The sequence below is a fragment of the Aythya fuligula genome, chromosome Z (genome assembly GCF_009819795.1).
Source record: "Aythya fuligula isolate bAytFul2 chromosome Z, bAytFul2.pri, whole genome shotgun sequence".
Classification (NCBI taxonomy): Eukaryota; Metazoa; Chordata; class Aves; order Anseriformes; family Anatidae; genus Aythya; species Aythya fuligula.
Window position 1 is genome coordinate 48,278,620 of NC_045593.1, and position 22,759 is coordinate 48,301,378.

Here is a 22,759-nt window from a genome sequence, read left to right on the forward strand (position 1 = left end):
AATTCCAACTTGGTAAAAGGAAAACACAAATTTTAAGAATTAAATATTTGAAGACTTTAAGTGTCATGGTAATTTGCAAAGCAGTATTTACTTTCTTTCCTTTCCTTTCAGCTCACATCCAGACCTAGAAACATCAGATAATAACTGTCTGAAACAAAATGAATCAGAAGCATTTGGTTCACTAAATGTCTTCATTTGGTTTCAGAATGTTTTGATTACATAATCAAATGTATTTTTATTTCATGGGTCACATGATAGTCTTAGGTACCTTAATAATTTTAATTCTTGAGGACAACCAAAATAAAAGTCTTTCAAAGTTGCAACTTGACCATATTTCAAAGCATGAGGTACAAGAAATAGGTACAAGACTCTTTTTTTCCTTTTTTTCTTTTTTTTTCTCCCTTACGTAGTGATTCTATCTGAATGAATTCTAAGTGAATCCTTCAAGCAGTTTGGTCTTAATTAAAAAAATTCTTAAACTTAAAAAAAAAAATTTAAAACAAATCTAATTGACTACTTGAGGACAGGTAGGTGTTTAACCTAGACTTAGCCTGCTAACTTTTGGCCACTGTAAATCAAGTCTGATGATTTGATTTGAGATGCTTCTGCTAGAGAAGACCTTTGAATGCTGACGGCTAAATCACAGCTCTGTCCCAAACTTTGCCATTACAGGAACAGTGTCTATTGAATTTGTCTTGATAATTTTACATAAAAAAGAACTAAGGCTCATAAAACATGAAAACAAATTAATATAGTGCTTGCGTTTGAACAGTACAGACCTTCACTAAAAAAATTCCCAATACCAAAAGACAAGGAAACATCTGTCAGAAACGCATCTTTAGTGTATATTTCTAACTTCATATTTAGAGAAAAGCTGTATATTTGCAATACCTATCTCTTGCTGAAGGTCAAAATCAAGTTATACTTTGGGAAGAGGCACCTAATAACTAGATAAATGCAAATGACACCATTTGCAAAACTGATCACTGAGTCATAATAGTTTTCACTATCCATAAGACTAAAAGATTTTTCAGATATGTCTTTAACCAGCCACAGAAGTCTTGCATTAAATCTACTAATTACAAGTTATTGAAACTGCCTAATCAGTATATAACATCTCACTGGAAACTGATAGTCAAGGACACCTAGATCTTCACCATAACCAGAGAACTATTTATAAATAATCTTACCATTCAAATTAACAAATTGAAGTTGCAGAATATTGTTGTATTATCATTAGAAAAATCAAATGCATACACTTTTTACACAGAGAGATCACACCAAATCATTGTTAAAGCAAGATACAAATGCTTTGAGTAATATCATATAGGAATTCAGACTTGACATCAGAAAGAAAATGCTTTTGATATCTATGACACTGAATAACACTTTAAAAAAATCCTTTTATGCTAAATTTCTGAGTTGGAATCCATGTTGCTAAATTCAGTCTCTTTCCAAGGTACTTAACCAACATGTTCCAACTGTAATCCCCATTATTGTGCTTCTTACATAAAATCATAAATAAGATGCCCAATATTTGTTTTCTCAAAAATTGAGACTGCTGTATTCTATTTTTATCTGAACAATCACTATTGGCATTTTTCTTCTGTTAAAAACACATGGCACAGAAGATTAGTTCTATACCATCAACAGACTGACTTGAAAAATATAAATATATACTGTATTTATATATTATGTGTGTGTATATATACACTACCAATATTCACAATTGAGGATCAGAACAATTTTATTGAAATTAATTTTTAAGAAAACCTTCTGTTGTGACTTCAAGTCCACATAAAGCATTGAGAATTTTCAAGTAAACTGTGTGAAATAGAACTTCTTAAACCTAAAGAAAATATACTGGTGAAACATATGGGAATATGGTGTGTGTGTGTTTTTGTTGTTGTTGTTTGTTTTGTGTGTGTTCTTTTTTTCTTTTCTTTCCTTTTTTTTTTTTTTTTTTACATACATGTTTTCAGATCTGCACTTTCCACAAGTTATAACTTGCAAGTTACAAAAACTAAGAGTTATCTGGAGTCAGTGTTTCCTCTCAGCAGGCTGCTGCAAGCAGAGTTCACTCCCAGAAGAAACTATTGGCAAATTATTCTCAAGGTGATGATTGATGAGATGACTTATGCTGTCAAAGACACGGTCTTTTGTACGAACCTTCAAAAAAAGGATGCAAGAAAACAAGTTAAGGAGCAAAATATTTTTTCTCATAACTTTGCATCAAAATTCTCTAAAAATAAAAATGTACCATTAATTACGTATTTGCGACAGATCACTCTCTCATCAAAAGCAGTGGAAATCTGGCTGTTTAGTCTCTGTGTGTTTGTCTCTGACTCTCCTTAGTCTCTCCAAACAGATACTCAGCAAGATACCTATGAGCTAGTCTGCTTTCCGTACAACATTTTGTTTCACTGTAAGTTCAATTTTTAGACTAACTTTTCTTTTTCAAGAAATTACAGGTTCATTTTAACTTCTTTCACCTTTTTATTAAAAAGGGATATCCATCCAGGGATGCCAGAACATCTCTGTGCATTTCAGCATCTTTGTGTTTTCCACAGCAAAGCCTTTCTTCTTGAGATGCCAAAAAAACAAACAAACAAAAAAAAAAAAAAACACCTCTGGCGTACACTGGGAAATTCCCTTCCTCTGAAAGTGAACCACCCACCACTTGTGTTTGGCTTGAGTTTGCACAGTGCTGCATGGTACATGCTTGGGCCTTTGAAAGTGAACCACTTTAGGGTAGGGAATGTCATTTTTTTCTAGTCCATTTACCAGTACTCTGCACTGGAATCCTGCTAAGTGAATTATTACAGCTGCAATAAGAGAAAACTGATATTACAAGGTAAAACAGTCAAAAGTTAGGGTAGGCCAAGACCTAATTAATATTAAAAAACATCTTTAATTAACTTAATTTAATCTTTATTATCTTTAATTACATAACCTCATCTTCCCAGAACATTTCCTTCTTATGTTTAAAATAACTTACGGCATACAGCTTCCACATGCAGAGCAAAGTTGTGATAATGCTTTTGTGTTGGGATAGTTCTACAATGTCTCAAGCAAAATGGTATGAACACTGCTCTAAAATGGCATCTATTCTCCTTGAATGTTTCTAAAAAATCATAGAATAGAAAATAGATAATGAAATTTGTTAAAACTTTCAAAAAACAGTTTATGCTGCAGTGGGCACCCCGCTTGAAATATTTCAATCTTCACAATAAAGTTCTGGCAAAATTACAAGAACTTGGGACACAATGTCACAGGAAAAGAAAGTAGCAAACAACACCAACGGCAAGTTATACTATCTACTGAGTCTGCATTTAGCAGCGTTGCTGAAGAAAACCAGCTGGCTCTCATACTTTCTCAAACATACTACTTTTAAACATTACTTTCTATAATTATTCAAAGCTATATTTTTCAAAACTAAGATATCTTTAAAACATCAAGAACTTTCATTACCTATATTCAAACTAACACATCTTCAGCCCATTCAACTCAAGTGAGAGCTTTCTCACCCTCAGTAGTATGCACCATCATCACCACGGCTCAAGCTTCAATCCTAAACCCAGTAGAAAACCTGCAGTACTCACCTTTACGCATCCCTTATCTAAACTAGAGATCTTTTGTGAGCTGGATTAGAGCAGAAGTGGCAGCACAGTTAACTGCCCTGGAAACACACCTTGAGGAGTTGTAACGTGCCACTTGATAATTTGTGTGTGAATTGACTTTCAAGCACTCTTTATGAACCAGTTTTTACAAATAATCACAGAGGCCAGGCAGGAAAAGCACATGCCACTGGAGCACTGCTGAGGCTTGCCTCACGCCAGTGTTTTATGAATGACTCTTCTCTCTGACAAGTCACAAACAAGGCTGCTGAGGAGCTGTGGCAGGACCCCACAAATCACACAGACAGCTCAGCTAACCTAAATACAGATATGAAAACACTGTTGTCACTTTTGCCTTCCAAGCCAGCTGAAGCTGCTGCAGAGCAGCAGAAACACCCAGTGAGCCCTGCTGAGATGGAGAACAGGAACTGTCCCAGGCCTGGGTAAAACCCTGCCAGTGAGAGGAACAGCAGATATCACATCTACTTTTTGGCTTCCAGAGCTCCTGGTGGGACATGTCCGCACCTTGTAGCAGCTATTTCTGCATTTATTTTGAAGGGGGAATTATGAGACCTGCAGGGTCACAAAGCAGCTGTCAACATTTTAGAGAAGGAGGCTGCTCCCAGAGATGCATAGGGTCTGGCTTCCTGGCCAAGCCCAGGACCTGGCTGATGGCGCAGAAAAAGTGTTAAAAACATTCTTTGACTGTCCTCGTGTGGCGAAGGTAAGTAAGTAGACTGGCAAGTACTGTGGCCATTGCAGTGTGGTAGTATGCAGGACCAGCATAATTCTGCTGCTGGTCTTCCTTCTGCAGGCTTCTCAGATGAAATAGATGCTAAACAGCCACCTCCTTCCCAGGAGTTTACTTTCCAGCTTTTAAAGCTGTCCTTTAGAGAGGAAGAGGGGTTACTATCTGTCAGCTACCACGGGACAAGAATAAAATGTGTGGCAATGCTCTTTCTGGTGAGGCTCATCTCCCCCAGAAGCACGACAGATGGATGTAAAAACAGGAGTTTCTTTGCATTTGCTGTTCTGTGGCTGGGAGGCTTCATCAGCTAAAGGAGTGCCTGTGCAGCAAACAGATGTAGCAATTTTACCCCAGTGGGGCACAGTTTTACTCCAGTCGTCTCATGGCCTTAAGAGGGGGAAAATATAATGGCTTTGGGGGGCCTGATCTGTGTCCTCACTGACAGAGATCATGTGGAAATTCCCAGCACAAATGCTGGTTGAACTTGCACAGTTGCCAGCAACTTCTCAGCTAGAAGACCAAAAAGGGGCTTAGCTACACTTTTGACTAAGTTAATAATGCAGTGGCCAAAGTTTGACATTGATAGGGAACCAGGTCCCTGAGACCTCCTGCAGATGTTATGCGGGAGGTCTTCTGCTATCCCTGAAATGTGCATGTATGCATGCACTATGTCTTCTACTAGATATCAGGAGAGTATTGGATGTGATGACACCTTACATTAAGCTGTCATTCTGGTCAGTTGTGCCTAAGCTGTAAACAAGTTTAAACATATTCAGAAAAAATACAGAAGTCAGAAAGTGCCTGTATTACTCCGTAATCAGCACTTACGGTTCCTTCTGGATCCACCAAAAGAAGATGTTTGGCTTGTCCATTTTGCATGCCTGTCAGCACATAGGAACCTGGATTTGTGGTACTTTTTCTCACAAGGAAATCTCCACATTTTTTTAACAGCTGTTCTGCGTCTTTCCTGCTCATCTCTCCTTGATACCATGGCTCTGTACTTAGCTCTTCCATTGTAGTCCAGTCAGCAGCTCTGGATAAAAGAGGACTAGTACATTCAACGGAAGTGGATTTATTCAACACAGGCTCAGGTGTTTGGTTCTTAAGGGCATCTTCAAATGGTTCTGGTTATAGAAAGAGAAACAAGTGCAAGATAATTAAGAGTTAAATCATGTTGGAAAAAAAAAATATATATATTCCAGACATTTTTAACTGGATTTATTCTGTGTTATAGTCACTTTCCTTTAAGAAATTAAAAAAAAAAAAAAAAAAAAAAAAAAAAAACAAACCATACTACAAAGCTACAAAGCTTACTGATCTGTCATGTAGTAAAACATGTATTAAGAGTGTAATATGTTAAAAACGTGTGTTATGCACACAAAGACAGTGATAAAAATTAAGAGCGAATATAGGCAGAAACTTTTGAAAGGTACTGATTTTATTTCAGTAATGGCCATTGTCAACATCTGTATTTATGTGCTCTGGTACAGTGCAAAGCTCTCTTTTTGCCTTACAGGTTACGTCAGACAGTTTCATTTAAAATAAATTGCATAATATGGGTACCCAAAGTCATTATAGTCATATCTGGTCTCTCTTCAAGGAACATATTCATTTACCCATTATCCATTATTATATATTATCCATTATTATATATTCATTATCCATTACTGAGTCTCCAGCCCATGGGTAGGTCTGGAAAGGATCAGTCGCTGTTATTACTCAGCTTACTCCTAACCTCAGCCTAGGAAGAGGACTTTGGGACACAGAGACAGGTTAACACCTTTATTGTGATTTACCTAATTGAAATTAACCCTTGGGAAGTAATCTTTTAAACTTCAGCTGAATCCTAAACTCAGTGTTACTTTCCCTAGAGTGGAATGGAAAGAGGTGTCATTGCATATCTCAACAGTCTTACAGAAATAGTAAATAGGTCAGTGTATGTTTCATTATAGGCTCTACTGACCTACCACATGCTATTTGCACTTTTAGATTTTCAATTGCCCATCTAGCACATATTAAAAAGACACATTGTTCTGAGTCCACTAGACTTACTAAAGAACATCTGGAGAGCAGTACTGTGAAGCAACACACATGCTATAAGTAGACTGCTCAGAGGCTAGCGGTACATAGCCATGCTTTTGTGGGGCCACTGAGAAGTTAATTTAGTTCAGAGAGATAGGATAAATAGTATGCTGTCACAGATTTAAGCATTATCTAAACTAAATTGTATGTTTCTTAAATCTGACTTGTATGTATGTCTTCACTACATTACAGCCTGCACTACTCCACATGTTTAGCTTGACAAACCACTGACTTTGGACTAGTTGACATACTTTCTGATAATGCTTTTCTCTTTGATCCAATGGTCAATAAAGCCTAATGCAGGCTGCAAGATGAGAAATCAGTTTGTCTTATTTTTAGGAAAAGAATGTGTATAGAGGTAAGCTTGTCCATGTTTTAAGGGCGTGGTTATTAGAAATTAAGGTTAACATCCATCATTTCAGTCAGCAGACTTTTCTCATTGTAGAACTATATTGATAGATAGGTGCACTCTTTAACTTTCTCACCTCCCCCTTTCTTTCAGTTCAAAATCTTTGCTGTAGAAACAGAGACACATTTCAGCAAAAACATGCCAGGAAGACAGTTTCATGTAGACTGAAATTACAGAAATGTAGATATGTTATTTTACAGATAACATGTAGGCATCAACTGCTTTGTCTCACTGCCTTTTAATAATATGAACTAAATTGAATAAATCATGTGTCAGCAACTGAAAGGAAGTAAGATGAACAGAACAAGGAAGGTTTTCTATACATCAAATTGCTTTCCCCATACTTTTTGTTAAGTATCTGCTCATGACTGAAAACCTTGTATATGGGTAGCATCAGCATCAAAATTATGACTGATGCTTAAAACTTTATTTGAAGACTATAGCTGTGACACTGAGTCCGGAAAAGTTGACTTCAAAGGTAAAATAAATGGCTAGGTAGGTCTGTAGACCTACCTGGAAGAAGAGAGAATTTACTTTTACCTCTCAATTTTCTTGTTGCACAAAGTCAAATGCAGTATGCATTGACTTCCTAGAAACAAGTTCACAGGACAGGCAAGGAGCTAGTTCTCCAGTCAATCACTCCTTCATTTTCATGCATGACAGGGCTCCCAATTTATTTTCCTTCTGGCACAGTTACGCATGATGCTATGGATAACATAGACTGCAGCTTAACACAGATCTAATACAAATTAGCTTCAGATCTTTGGCTACCCTTATTTTTATCTCAGTCAGATATGAAACCACCATGAATTCTAAGGCTCACTGTGACTTCACTAGGGATACTAAAATTTCATCTGGAGAATTTTAGGATTATTTTTATACAGAATTAATACATAAAGTCTCTTGCTAGAAAGGGAGTGAAAAGGAAGGAAACTCACTCATGTCAAATAGATCCTTTCCTGGGCTACTCTCTTTGGTATTATTTGCGTTTCCACTGAAGGTACTTTCAGCATCTGCCTGAAGTGCCAATAGAGCTTCCATATTTATATGCTGAGTGTTCACATAAGTTGGCATCTCTGCTGTTGGAGTTACTTGTGATCTCCCTTCCGGCACACTATAAATATCCAGAGATCCTGGAAAATTCAAGAGATGGTGGTTTATTTTTTTAATTTATTTTTTATTTTTTATCTTTTACATAATTATGTTGTTAGAATGAACAGATGATAATATCAAAACCCATCACCACAGGTTTAAAATTCCCTGGAATGGAAGATAGAAAGACAGTAACTGCTGAAGCTAATAGAAAAAATATGCCATTGAAAACAGTCATAACAGTGTTTCAGTGAATTTTATTTTTAATTATTTTGGAGAAAAGGTATTTTTTGTAAATCAAGACTGTGAGTTTCAAATTAGCTGGGGACTCATTGGGGATGAAATGAAACAAAGTTCCCAAATCAGTGTACATTAACAACAGACAACGTATTCTGGCATTTGAAAAGAAATGGTCCACCAAGACACCTCAAAGCTGTCACATAAAGGTGGAAGGGGTCAAATTTGACACAGACGTTTTGAAGTGGTTTGCTTATAACTCATAAACTGCAATATTAAAATGATGCAGTGTTTGTTATGTGTAGAGGCCAAATTATATGCAGACATGTGCATTGTTCTACATTCCTAAAAAGATTCTGACTTTGTACCCTACCTTTGGAAAATCCACTGTGCGTATCCTAGTGGGTCGGATTTTACGAAAAGACCAAAAGTTTGTCTTTAAATACCATGAACTTTTCAGACAAGCTAGATAGCTGAATGTTTGGGGCAAATCTGTACAGGAAGTGTTCTGCAAAATATAAGTTTTTGTGAAGGTGTGCATTTAATAATTCATCCAGGAATACTTACCAAACACTTTTCACTGATGTCAACACCAAAATTCATGACAAAGGGGACCAACAAAGTGCAGCTCATTGACTTAAGTCTTCAAGGCATCAGACATTTGTGTGCTTTGCCCACTCAAGACATCCTGCTACATTACAACCCAAACTGGTAAGACTCACCTTGCTTAACAGGTTCATGATGCCAGTCTTCATTGAATTTGTCTCCTAAGTGACGACTCTGGTAATAGATCCGCTCTCTTCCCACTCCTGCTGCAGACTAGAATGGACACATGTACAAAGAAAATTGCAATTACCATTAAAACACTGATATATTATGAGTGGCTTGGACAATTTCCTTGACTGTATTCTGTGTACTCCCACTCTTTATTTCCGATTCATTATTGTGTCAGAATATAGATCTCAGAAAAACATTTGTGTAGGAGTAAGACATTACTGGTGACCTTCATGAAAACTTCCCTCCTTCCTGCTTTTATCAACCCCTGCAATCCCAAATAATACATCATTGCCTTCAATATGTTTGTCTCCACACAGGCAGCCCTGACAAACTGTGGCTGGGAAAACCATTTCTTAGAAACCACACAAGGGATCAGTAGACACCCTAAACACCCTCAAAAACATGAGCTGAAAGACTCACATTGGTACCAGGGAACTCACTTAGATATTGACAGGAGTATGTTTTCTTCAGTCAAGGCCCCTCTAGATTTAAACAGAGTTGGACTGGATCTCAAAACTCCTCTTAAGTGGTTGTATGGATAAGAGTCAAACCTCTGACAGCAATGCTGGTAGAAATATCCAAGCTGGCTTCAGTTCAGTGTGAAATGAAAGACCTACCTAGGAACCTGGCTAAATATCAGTTGCTGCTGAGTTATTAACATAATGAAATGTTAGCAATGACTGTATTAGATTGTATGAAAGCTTCTGTATCAAATAGTTTCTAGTTTGTTTGCACTCTTAATTCATACTCTCTGAGACAGATATGTTTCTTAAAACTGTAGTAACCCCCAGGTTCTTCTCTGAACTTTTTTTTTCTTTTTTTTAACACCATGAAGAATTCAACTCCCTTTGCTCAAATGCTTAATTTGTTGTCTCCTAGATCAATGTCCATTAAATATGAAACTAATCACACATTTATGTTCCAAATAAATCCATCTTAAATATATATATATTTAAATTATATATATGTGTGTAATATAATATATATATAACATATATAATATATAACATTATATATATTACATATAGCACATATATAATATATTATATATAACATATATATGATATGTATACATATATCATATGCATATAATATATATTATATATTATATATTTTTATATATATGTGCATATATATTATATTTATATATATATGTAGTATATTTTACATATATATATATGTATGTATGTATGTATGCATGTAAATTTTGGATCTATCAGCAAGAGGGCAGAGATGCACCGACCTGAGCTGTGTCTGCAGCAGTGGGAATCCTTGCTTTGAGTCTGGCATCAATGAAGCCACCGGGAGGGGGCATTTTATTTGGGATGTTGTTGTAATAGGGATGTTCTGCTGCCTCACTCTCTTCCTCCATCCATGACTCATCAAAACTCTGCACCCTGTAAGAAAGTGAGTGCTTGATTTTGTGTGTCACTTGCAAAGCACTTACAAATACTTTCAGCATGTTAAGACTGGCTGTGAGAGGATCACTATTGCATATTATTTTGAAAATTCAGCTACCATCATTGGCCAGGATCATGCAGCAGATACCCTGATTAGATAAATTTTATCTATATTTCCCTTTGCAAAGGATGAAATTCTTTAGCCTGAAAAATGATATATATTTTTTTTAAACTTAGCTTTAAAGACCATTAAATAATCCACAAACAAACTCACAGTAGCATTCATAATATTATTACTTGATTGACTGACTAAGCCCTAAAACATTGTCTTTAATTATGTCTGTTCTATCACCACTGTAAATCTTGAAGAACTTCATGAAGTCATGAGATAGGATCTGTGCTTTCAGTCTACATTTAACAGTCATTTATTCCATTCCAAAGTGAGTACAGAATGCTCCCAGATAGAAATAATAGCATTTAATATTCACCATGTGCTCATTTTACCCTTATGTAAGAAATAAGATTTATTCTAATGTTAGTGAGCATATACTGATCCATGATAAAAATAGAGATCACTAAAGGAAACAGAAGGCTATACCACAGCATTTTAAACATAGGAAAGCCAACAAATCTGACATTATTGCTCTAGAGAACAATGCAGTCAAAGCCTGTCTATGAGACATTACATTCCTAAAACCTTTACTTCAGCTAATACTAGAAATAGCGAAACATCACTGATCATTTGGGAAGCCCAGCAACTCTAGCTCACTTCATCCAAATTAACGGAGCTGCTATCACAGTAACAAGAATGATAAAATGTGACAAATAATATTCATTCTTGGCCATAAAACACTGCATATTAACCACAATAGAAAACACATGATCCTTTGAGTAATTTCACTGTGAAATCCATATTTAGTCCATTCTTTTAAAATGACTCTGCTCCTCTCAGATTCATTAAGCAAGCCCTCCTTTGCTAATTCAGCAGAAATCTCTTTTTGAAGCATTTAAATCCTGTTCATCTCCAGCAAATTTGTCCATAGCATATTTTATAAAGTAAAAATAAAGAAGGTTCTTTATCAGTCTTCTGTAACCGTACTCACCTATCGTGCAAAGTAGGTATCTTGGAGGGGCACCTTAAGTATTGCTTAAATCGAAGCTCAAATGCCTGCCCTATGGTGCTGATGACATCCTGGGCAAGGCCATCACAGCATTCCAGTATATGACAAGCTACATGAAAAAGATTGACACATTCAAATCAATCTTTATATTAGAGCGGGATGCACTGACCTATGACAAAACACCTACATGTCAGGCATAATTGGCCTATTTGTGGTATGTGCATTTCAGTAAAACCTGAAGCAGGCATGATGAATTTCAGACAATGGACTGTAAAGGTTAAATAAAATAGATATAGTGTGTAACTGCAACAGGCAAGAGCTCAAATCAGTTCCACAACTTTAATAAGTCCAGAAAGATAGGAAACTCCATAAAATTCACACTTGTTATTAATTGAATGCAATAGGCTATGTGAAAACTTTGAGCTCTAAATTGAGCTTACAAATATAAGATTACAAATATAAGTAGATAGCAAAAGCAACAGCAACCTTAACTACTCCATGCTTTCTTTGCTTTCATTAATTTTATACCCACTTTAATTTTATTTTAGCTGTGGTGGGATGGCTCCCATGACTGGAGTGTTGGAATGGAAGGATATGGGCTCTTCAGGAAGGACAGGGAGGGAAGATGAGGAAGGGGCATTACCCTCTATGTCAATAAGCAGCTGGAACACATGGAGCTCTACCTGGGGATGGGTGAGGAGCTTATGGGTCAGGATTAAAAAGAAGACAGGGCTAGGTGACATTCTACTAAGAGTCCATTACAGGCCACTTGCCCAGGAAGATTGATTAAATAAGGCTTTCTATAAACAAATAGAAACAGTCTCACTTTCACAAGCTGTGGACCTCATGGGGGACTTCAACCACCCTGATATGTGTTGGAGGGACAGAACAGTGGGGCATAGGCAATCCAGGAGGTTCCTGGGCTGTGTTGATGACAACTTCCTTCTTCAAATGATAGAGGTGCCGACAAGGAGAGGTGTTATGCTGGACCTAATTCTCACCAACAAGGAGGGGCTGGAAGACAATGTGAAGCTCAAAGGAAGCCTTAGGTGCAGTAACCATGAAATAGTGCAATTCAGGATTCTTAGAGGAGTGAGGAAGGTACAATTCAAGCTCACAGCTCTGGAATTTGGGAGAGCAGACTTTGGCCTCTTCAGGGATGTTGGTAGGGATCTGATGAATCTCTTCTTGGTAGAGTTCTCTGTGATAAAGCCCTGGAGAGAAAAGGCCCAGTGAAGCTGGACAAAGGATCACCTCCTCCAAGCTCAAGAATGATTCATCCCAACAAAGAGAAAACCAGGCAAAAATGCCAAGAAGGTTACATGGATGAACGAGGACCTCCTGAACAAATTCAAAAACAAAAAGGAATATTACAAAGGGTGGAAGCAAAGACAGGTAACCTAGAAGAGTACAGGAAAATTGTCTGAGCAGCCAGGGATCAGGTTCTGAAAAGCTAAAGCCCTGTTAGAATTAAATATGTCCAGGGACATCAAGGGCAAAAAGAAGTGATTGTGAGGTCACCTCATAGTCCTTGTTCAACTGTGGCAACTAGGAGGAGTGCCTCAAGACTGCAGGAAAGCAAATGTCACTCCTATCTTAAACAAAAGAAAGGAGGACAATCCAAGGAACTATAGTCCAGTCAGCCTCACCTCAATCCTTGGGAAAGTGATGGAACAGTTAAACCTGAAAACCATTTCAAGGCACCTGAAGGACAAGAGAAACAACAGGAGTATTCATCATGGATTCACCAAAGGGAAATGATGCCTGATCAACCTGATAACCTTCTATAATGAAATCATCAGCCTCATGGTTGTGTGGGGGGATCAGTCTTCCTGGACTGCTGTAAGGCTTTCAACACTGTTTCTTATAAGATTCTCATAGAGAAGCTGTTGAACTATGGACTGGATAAGCAGTGAGGTGGATCAAAAACTGACTGAACAGTCTGGCCCAGAGGGTAGTGATCAGTCATGCAAAGTCTAGTTGAAGAACAATAATGAGCGAAGTACTCCAGGGGTCAAAACTTGGTCCTGTCTTGCTTGACATCTTCATTGTCAACTTGGATGATGGGATAGAGTGCACCCTCACTAAACTGATGGATGACATGAAACCGGGGTAAGTGGTTGACTCGTGCATACAGGCTGGGGGACAAGAAGATGGAGAGCATCCCCGCAGAGAGGGACCTAGGGGTTGTGGTTAACCACAAGCTGAATATGAGCCAGCAGTGTGCCCTGGCAGACAGGAGAGCCAACTGTACTCTGGGGTGCATCAAGCACGACATTGCCAGTTGGTTGAGGGACGTGATTGTCCCACTCTACTCTGTGCTGGTACCTCAAGTACTGTGTGCAGTTCTGGGCACCACAGTACAAAAAGGACATTAAACTCTTGGAGAGTGTCCAGAGGGGGGTGATGAAGATGGTGAAGGGCCTAGAGGGTAAGATGTATGAGGAGCAGCTGAGGTCACTAGGCCCATTCAGCCTAGAAAAGAGGAGGCTGAGGGGAGACCTCATCATGGTTTGCAGCTTCCTTATGAGGGAGAGTAGAGGGGCAGGAGTTGATCTATTCTCTCTGGTGACCAGTCACAGGACCCAAGGGAAAGGAGTCAAGCTGCAACAGGGGAGGATCAGGCTGGATATCAGGAAAAGGTTCTTCACCAAGAGGGCAGTAGTGCATCTGAAAAGTCTCCCCAGGGACCCAGTTGTAGCAAAATCCAGTCAGAGTTTAAAAACCATTTGGACTATCCTCTTGGTCATATGGTCTGAGTTTTTGGGTAGACCCATGTGGAGCCAGGAGCTGGACTCGATGATCCTTGTGGGTCCCTTCCAACTGAGGATATTCTATGATTCTATGATTCTGTGAATCTCATAAAGTCCAGCAAGAAGTACAGAGTCCTGCACCTGGGGAGGAACAAGCCCAGGCACCAGGACGTGGCGGGGGTCACCCAGCTGGAAAGCTGCTCTGCAGGAAATGGTCTGAGGTTGCTGGTGGACACTGACTTGAACATAAGTCAGCCTTGTGCCCTTGCTGGTAAGGCTGATGGTATTTTTGGCTGCATTAGGCAAAGTATGGCCATCAGGTCAAGAGAGGTGATCTTTCCCCTCTACTCAGCTGCACCTGGAGTGAGGCTATACCTGAGTGCTGACCAGTTCTAGGCTCCTCAGTACAAAGGATATCCAGATGTACTGGAAAGAGTCCAATGTTGGGCTTCCAAGATGATGACAGGACTAGGATACCTTTCCTATCAGGAGAGACAGAGAAAGCTGGGACTGTTCTGCCTAGAGAAGGGGAGGCATAGGGGAGATTGTATCAATGCCTATAAACATCTGAGTGGCAAGTGCAAAGAGGATGGAGCCAGGCTCTTTTCTCTGTCACCCGGTGCCAGAACAAAAGGCAATGGAAACAAATTAGCACACAAGAGTTTCTGTCTGAATTTCAGACAGTTCAAACACTTGTCAAAACTTCTTTACTGTGTGGGTGGTGGAGCACTGACACAGGTTGCTCAGAGAGGTTCTGGAGCCTCCTTCCTTAGAGGTCTTCACAAACCCTCTGGACATGGTCCTGGACAACTTGCTCTAGGTGTCCCTACTTGTCCTTGCTTGGACCAAATGACCTCCAGAGGTGCCTTCTAACCTTAACCATTCTGTCATGTTCTGATTATCACCCCAAGTTTCCAAGTTGTTCTCTTCAACTTCCTAATTTTTTTCAAAATTTCAAGCTGAAGGAAGAGCAATAATAACAATACTTCCTACATTGCGGACCCTGTTACGGTTGTAGTAATAAAAAGGATGCATGTTGAAAGTAGACTTGACAGCCAAAACCAGGACCCTCCACATATTCAGAGGCAGAGGCTGACATCCCTGGCTAGCAGCAGAATATTTGCTGTTTACACTCTCTGCACCAATGTTGTTGGTGGTGAACAATCAGTCCCAGATAAGGTACAAGCATATCTCTGGGAAAGTGGACCCACAGTAGTTAGGTTAAAGAAAGCTATAATTTTTGCACTCTGTAACTAGAGAGGGCATATAAAGAGGCGACATTGCTTACTGCTAAACCTGTCTGGAGCTGAAATGAAGCATGAGTCATTAAGTAGTTTCAGTAGGTGACATAATGAATAACCTGTTTCCTTGGATACGTGAATGGACTTTCAGTAGGTAGGAGATGTGCTTCTTGTAAAAGGTTGAGAAGGTTTGGCTCACACAGAGATGATTTCTTGTGTAGGTTACAGTGGAAGACAGACAGTCTACAGCTATCTAGATCTAGAATATAAAGCATGAAGAGAGCTGTTCCAGCCTTGGGAGTAAATGAGTCTAATATGAATGTGCAAACTGTAGTACAACATTGGTCCTAGTGTCAAGAAAAGCAGCAGTAACACTTTTTGTGAGATACAGAAGTAAAATCAAACTCACTTCTGAAGTGATTTATAGATAACATGAAGGTTGATGGAATGGCCAGTGAGGGTAAAACACAGCAATTTACCCTTGGTAAATTAGACCTTTTGAAAAATGAGTTTTAATACTAGGCACATGCAAAGTCACTGATCTGCCACCTCTGAGGTATACATGCAATTGGGAAAACCTCTTATGGAAAGCTCTGGCTCAGGAGGGTGAAAGATTACAGCATTAAAGAATTTCACCTGAGATAACATCGCTACACAGCAGCAAAAATGGCTAATGAGAAAACCAGCTAATGATTAAGCTAGAAGCAAATAAGAATAGGAAAGTGCAACCTCTATTATAGATTGTTGAGATTAATATTAGATTACTTCAAAAAATAACAGTCATTATCTACATTTTTAAAACAATGTAGAAAAGTTAAAGGAGAAACAAATGATATGAAGGATGAAGGACATGAACTGCAGCTGGAGACCTACAGACTTCAATCTGTCAAATCTTTCTTAAAAAATGAGAAATAGCTTGATATAAATGCTTCACAAGAAAACAATATCAGGCACTTAGATGACTCCTCATTCCAGGATAGACAAGCATAACAAGAAACTGTCAGGCTACAATGCCAGTCCACTACACTGCCACCAAGATCTCTTTCTTTCCAACTCAGAAGAGCAGTGCTGTAAAACAAGAGCAGCTGGAGTGCTGCTCCACACTGTATTGCCTCCAGCTTCATGCATGAGCCTTTCAAGAGGAAGGCACATGATGTTGAAACATAAGAAGCACCATGAAGAGCTGAACTGTCTCCCTTCCTCCCACTCCACATACATTTTCTAGATGTTTCACTAATATTCAAGTACTACTTCTGAGTTAACATTGGCAAGTCTGGACATTCCTGCACATGATCACAACAGATCATCGAGGTACTTAAGATAACTAAAGGACACAAACTACCAAAACTGTTGAACTAGTCATACTCATGGCTCAGTGGCAGCTTGGAGTTTGCAGGTTTGAAGTTAAAGTGTCTAAATTCTGCAAAAAAAAAATCCTGTTGGAAGTGCTTCAGTGTTTTGTTTTGTTTTGTTTTTGTGTTTGGTTTTTTTTTTTTTTTTGAGTAGTCTTTTCTTCTCTATGAATCTGAATAATAAATAGATTCTCAGGTACATTATACAATATTCTGCGTCTAGTATTAAGACCCAGTAATGCTTTCGGCATTACAAACAGAAATGAGTTCTTTATCTATTATTCCACACTGTAATTTACACTCTTATAACGTACTATTATATTTGAAACTCTGCACTGGATCTCAGTCTTTGAAGACAATCAACAAGAGGTTCCCAATACCTGACTGATTGCTGAGAAAGCAATAGAACCAGGCATCTCCATGAATAAAACTTCAACAAACAATATTTTATGAGGAAGAATTTGGCATGTACTTAGACCTAACAGATTCAGACTCTTAATCAGAGGGCTGCTTAGTTCTTGCATCTTGATTGAGTGTAGGTATGAGTTAGCTGTTGCCTAGAAGCTTGCAGCCAAGACAGGCAAGCTTTTGATTTAAGAGATGAAGAGAATCCAAGTGATATTTGAAGATGAGTTACAGAAAAGATCTGTTCCAAATTTCAGAACTAACTTGCGTATGGCAGCTTCTTATTGCTACACAGTCATTCCATGACTGTCAAAGACAACTTTTTATTGGGCTGCATTTATGTTTTCTTGGGGAAAAAAAAAAAAGAAAGACTAAATTATACCATGAATAATTCATGTTTCTCAAAGGAAAGTAAATGCCAGATAGGTATTTCTAACTTACCTCTCCGATTAACAGGATCCTTAGCTACATATGCAACATAGTCAGTTGTATCCTATTAAAAATTAAAAAAAAAAAAAAAAAAAAAAAAAAAAAAAAGACATATTTTAAATGTAAAAAATTCTTGCACAGATTATATTGAATTATCACAGTTGAGAGTGTATGTACTCCTGGGGGCATAGTCCCAATGTGACATGTTTTACTTTACAGATGTACACTACTTAAAACCTATAAAAACATTTATGGGTTTTAATACTGATCCTATCACTTTGCTTTCTTCAGACCAAAGCCATTTAAAATCAGTTAAACAAATCTAGTAGGATATGGGTCAGGATTAATTTAGAAGGGATTAAAAATTTCAAGTCCTCATCTTTCAAGTACTCAAAGATTTTGGTTCAGAATACTAATTATCAGCAGGTTCTGCAGCAGAAAGAGTAGCACTGACATCCCCGTTCCTCAGAAATATTGAGCAATGAGGTTTATTCATGGGTAACAAGCAGGTGTGTTTACATTACTGACTACAACTATGTATGGAACAGAGGTGCTCAAGTACTGTTCGGCTATTGCAAGCAGTCTCCTAGGATGATCTCCCTCAGCCCATGGGCATCACTCATCCATCCCCTCTCCCACATACCGGGTAGATTTTCTGACAAGAGCGGGCTCAAATCTTTGGGGATATTTTTTTGCTTACTCTCCTACAACACTCACATGGTGCACAAGTGGTGCAAACTTTTATCACCATGGAGATGAAACAGAAAGGCCAGTTCACCCAGATACCATGAGGCCTACTAGCATATCTGGAAAATGTTGGTGTTCTTTGATGCAGTCAGGAAGCTTTGGTTAGATCCGGTATATCTTGACATGCCTGGATATTCATGTATATCTAAAGTTAATTGAGGTAGAGATCGGATGCTAATTGAAGACCATTGACTGTTATGTCAAGATCTAATGTCATAACAAACACCAGTCTTCAACAAAATGATAGACTTTTTTTTAACTTAGCTCTCTGTAGCACAAGCACACACACACCCCTACCAAAACAAATCACTGTGCTGCATGTATACGTAATTTCCTTCCTAAGTGGATGATAAGGGAAATGATAAAGCACACTCATGGTTCTGGTGACAGGTGGGTAGCCATGTCACATAATGCACTATTGGAAGGCACTCAGACACAGCTGTAACGAGGTTGCTCTGGATGAAAAAAAAAATAAAAATACAGCAGAGAGGACTACCTTTAGCACTTTGCCTATTAATTTCTTAAGAACCCAGTGACATAGTGTCTGGGCTATGACTTGAGTGGAAGTAATGACGCAAATTAACAGCTAATGTGAAAAGAAAACTAGCTATGTCTATAATGGTAAATAAAACAGGACCAAAATAGAAGCCTGAAAGCTGTCCCACAGTTGTTCGTGATGCTTAAATGTTGCTGCTCTCCCTTGCTTGCCTGTGCTGTTTTCCTATGCAATGCCATGAAACTGTCCAAGGGAACAACACATACTGGGCACTGATCCCACGAGACCACTGGGAGGAAAGAGAGTGGATGCACAGAAGCAAATTTCTGATTGGTTTCATGGCCTTAAAGCAAGCCATGGGTTATTTTATTCACTAGTACAGACGTAACTAATGGATATATTTATGCCTAAGTAAATAAGAGATTTATCTCATAGCTCTTCTAGATGTGGGTGCAAGAGACTGAAACCATATATTTCATTTCATTTACAGTTTTTTTCAGACTTGAGCTATGATGAACCACTAAGCACAAGAGGTAAGCACATTTCACAGTGGATAAATTAAAAGACTCCCATCAAAAGTGTATGCTTTTGGAGGCATCATCTGGACAGAAACTGAAAAGCTACTGTTCTAAGGGACCTTTCAGAGATCTGTCTCATGAAAACGTAAGAGATCTCCCTCTATCTTAACAGGCATCTCCAAAACCAGATGTCTTGTCTAGCAGCCTGGAAACAGCCACCTGAAATGACTATGGAGTAAAAATGAGGGTGGATCATAAGGAGGGGCTAAAGATTGCTAAAGCAGAACCAGAACACAGTCTTAGAAATAAACTAAAAATGATCCTGAAATGGTGTGTAAAAGGATTTGGTAGAGAGATTTTAAGCTCCCATGCACAAATAAAGCCAGAAACTGACTCATTGCAAAGGGGAATATTACAAATATATATATGGTACTCAAGCTGTTCTCCAAGACTGTGGAACACTTTTCCAGTGGATATATTTTGAGTGATAAAGGCAATTAACGCTTAGGGAGTGGGAGGAAAGTTGCAAAGTTAATTGCTGGCACAAATGTGTGGCAGAAATCCAGAGCAGAAAACTGGATGGGTTGAGAAGTGGGGACAGTCTTGCTTCTAAATAAACCAAACTTCAAAATTCAGTATGAGGGAGGCATTCCCTTAAGCAGTCTGGGCACAGATCTGGGCTCCTCATGTTTAGCACAGTATGGCCTTTCTCCCTAGAAGCAGATGAGCTTATGGGCTGGGACCCAACTGTGTTTACAGGAGAAGGTGTGGTGATGACAGTCCTCCACTAAATGGAAATCATTGAGGCCCGATTAAAGTTATGTTCTGATAATCTACAGATGGGTTAATAAAGCAGTGACTTAAGTCACATCCCTAGCGTTTGTCCTCTTTCCTGTGCTCTCAGAACAAAGGAACCACCTGCTTCATGAGCAAGTTTATCATATACTAGCCTGCTGAGATGAGCCTGCACAGTGTCATTAGATCCTTACACCTACCCTCTCCACCCTCAGAATGAAGTCACCATGCTGTGGACTTACTGGGAATACAACTTTACAATTTCACTGTCTCTTACAGGCTCCCTTATACGATGCAATTTGATATCTCTGGTAGCTTGCTGACTCAGTAACGTGATTTTCTCTAAAACATTTGGAAGAGCTTGTTTACTCCAAATCCAATCTCTACTGCTGCTCCTCTCTTCTTCTCTGGTAAATCACTCGATCAGTGGGCAGTGTGCAATGGTGTTTCCAGGACTTAGCATTTGGGATGGCAGATGGGGAGCGAAGAATCTTCTTACGGAGGCAGGGAACTGTGCTAATCACTCCTCTGCCCACTTCAGGAATTGTTCATTTACAGCATCCATTGCAATCTGTTGTATTTCAAAGCTGCTGTTGATCCATTTTTATTTTTTTCCCCCCAGATTGTTGTGATATGGCCTCCTTTTCCCTTCTGGAACTTAATGGAGTTCAGCAGAGCTATTCTGAGACTGAAGTTTGCCCTTATGTTTACCAAGGATAGTGAAATTAACAGAGGAAGTTCTGCCTGTTTTCAACTTAATGGAGTTGAACTGAGTGAAATAACTCACAAAGCAGGCTATAAATCACCTTGCCTTACTGTATGACTGATAAATGACATATAATCACATGATGAAGGAAAAGGCATACATACAATTAATCTAGGTTTAAAAGCTTTCAATCCTCTAAGGTTATGAGGTAAGCTTTGTCCGTGTTTTATAATTCTCCCACTTCTTCCTAGGTGAGAAATACTTTTTGAGCACATTTAATATGCCTTCAGATGGACTACTGATAAAAACAGGGAAATGCATAACAAGCCAGAGTCTGCCCTTTGATCTAAATGAATCAAATGCGTAGGTGTCTCTGAAAGCTTTGCAAAATTGCAAAGATCCAGACTCTTCTTGAAAGCCTGTCTTCAAACTGCATGTGTGTAATTAATGTACCTGAAGACAGTATTTAGCACACTCCTTTCAATGTACACTTCAAAACAAGTAGAAAAAATAAAAAGTACATACATTTCTATAAATATAAATGCAACATAGTTGTCTATTACTGCAAAGAAGACTAAATAAGAAACAGTCAGGATGAAAATTCACACAATACCCATAAGACTATGCTACATTACTTTGAAAAGCAGAGCTCTACTTATCAATTATTATATGAATGCTCACAGCCCTTTGATACTTTTCATTTCAGTCATTCAAAAAGCAGGATTCATGACTGCTTGTCAGTAGTTTCCCTCAAAAAGAGTTTGATGGCAACAATCAAGAATTTATGAAACAAGAAACAGGAGCTATTGTAGTTATATTTTTCTTTCAGTAGGCTATGCAATAAATTTTGTCACACAGTCCTCAAAGCAATATCTATGCTAGGGAAAGCTTTAGTTTAGATAAATACTTACAGGATCACCTCCGGATGCGAAGGAGATAGATTGCATATGGTGATTTGCTATGATCTGTATGGATCAGAAGAAATAAGTGCAAGTCAGTAGGTTTTTCTTACACAGTTTAACCTTTGATTTCTTTTTTTGGTTCATGCAGGGGTGAAAATCCAAAAACAATATCAAAATATACTGTTTCACTCACAAGGAATCCAAAGAGTAACATGAGAATATATTAAAAGAAACAAAACAAAACAAAACAAAAATAGTATATCCATTCCAATGTTCTTTGAAACCTAGCAGGACACAGCAAAATTGTTAAGTGTGCTTAGAACGTCATTAAATCATATAGATTTGTCATACAGTATAAGAAATTTTAATCTGCTAAAGTTCACTTGCTTTATTACAGTTAGTGATGAATGGAGCTAAGGATGTTATTAATCAAAATACTTTTCTGCCTATTCCACTCTGGTGAAATCAATGAAATCATGCCTAACTGCACAGGAGCTGAGGTTCCTAACATTGCTTCCAGTAGCAACCATGTCATTTTTAAAGGTTGGACTAGATGATCTTAGAGATCTTCTCCAACCTAAATGATTTTAGGATTCTATTTTATGTTTCAAACATAAACATAATTGCAATATGCAAACAGAATTTTCAATCTAGCTGCAATCTAGCATTATGGCCAAAATCTCAGCCATATTCCAGGGCTTTGAAATTACTAAATTCAATTTGCTTATGTACAATTTGAACTAATAAGATGTTTCTCTGGGAACAGATGAATTGTCATGAACCTCTAATACAGGGATAACTGCTCTGCTGCATTGCTATTCTGATATTTAACTTATGAAATCTTTTAATAATGAAATCATGTAACAACGAGGAAAGAAAAGGTCATTTGAAAGAAAATTTCACTTGTTCATTTGACTCATAAAAACGATACC

General features: G+C 38.2%; 1 protein-coding gene across 5 annotated transcripts in view; it reads right to left on the reverse strand.

Moving 5' to 3' along the window:
• Positions 1–1,932: 1,932 nt before the first annotated feature.
• SHC3 (SHC adaptor protein 3) overlaps positions 1,933–22,759 on the reverse strand; it is a 62,035-nt gene continuing 41,208 nt past the window's right edge. For all 5 annotated transcript variants that reach the window (XM_032206124.1, XM_032206122.1, XM_032206120.1 and 2 more), the window contains 8 exons: positions 21,837–21,890; positions 17,676–17,727; positions 11,466–11,592; positions 10,206–10,359; positions 8,908–9,004; positions 7,795–7,989; positions 5,194–5,489; positions 1,933–2,169 (listed from right to left, as the gene is read on the reverse strand). In XM_032206124.1, the coding sequence (XP_032062015.1) occupies positions 2,041–2,169; positions 5,194–5,489; positions 7,795–7,989; positions 8,908–9,004; positions 10,206–10,359; positions 11,466–11,592; positions 17,676–17,727; positions 21,837–21,890 (1,104 nt within the window). In that variant the 3' untranslated portion in view covers positions 1,933–2,040. The remainder of the gene's footprint in view (positions 2,170–5,193; positions 5,490–7,794; positions 7,990–8,907; positions 9,005–10,205; positions 10,360–11,465; positions 11,593–17,675; positions 17,728–21,836; positions 21,891–22,759) is intronic.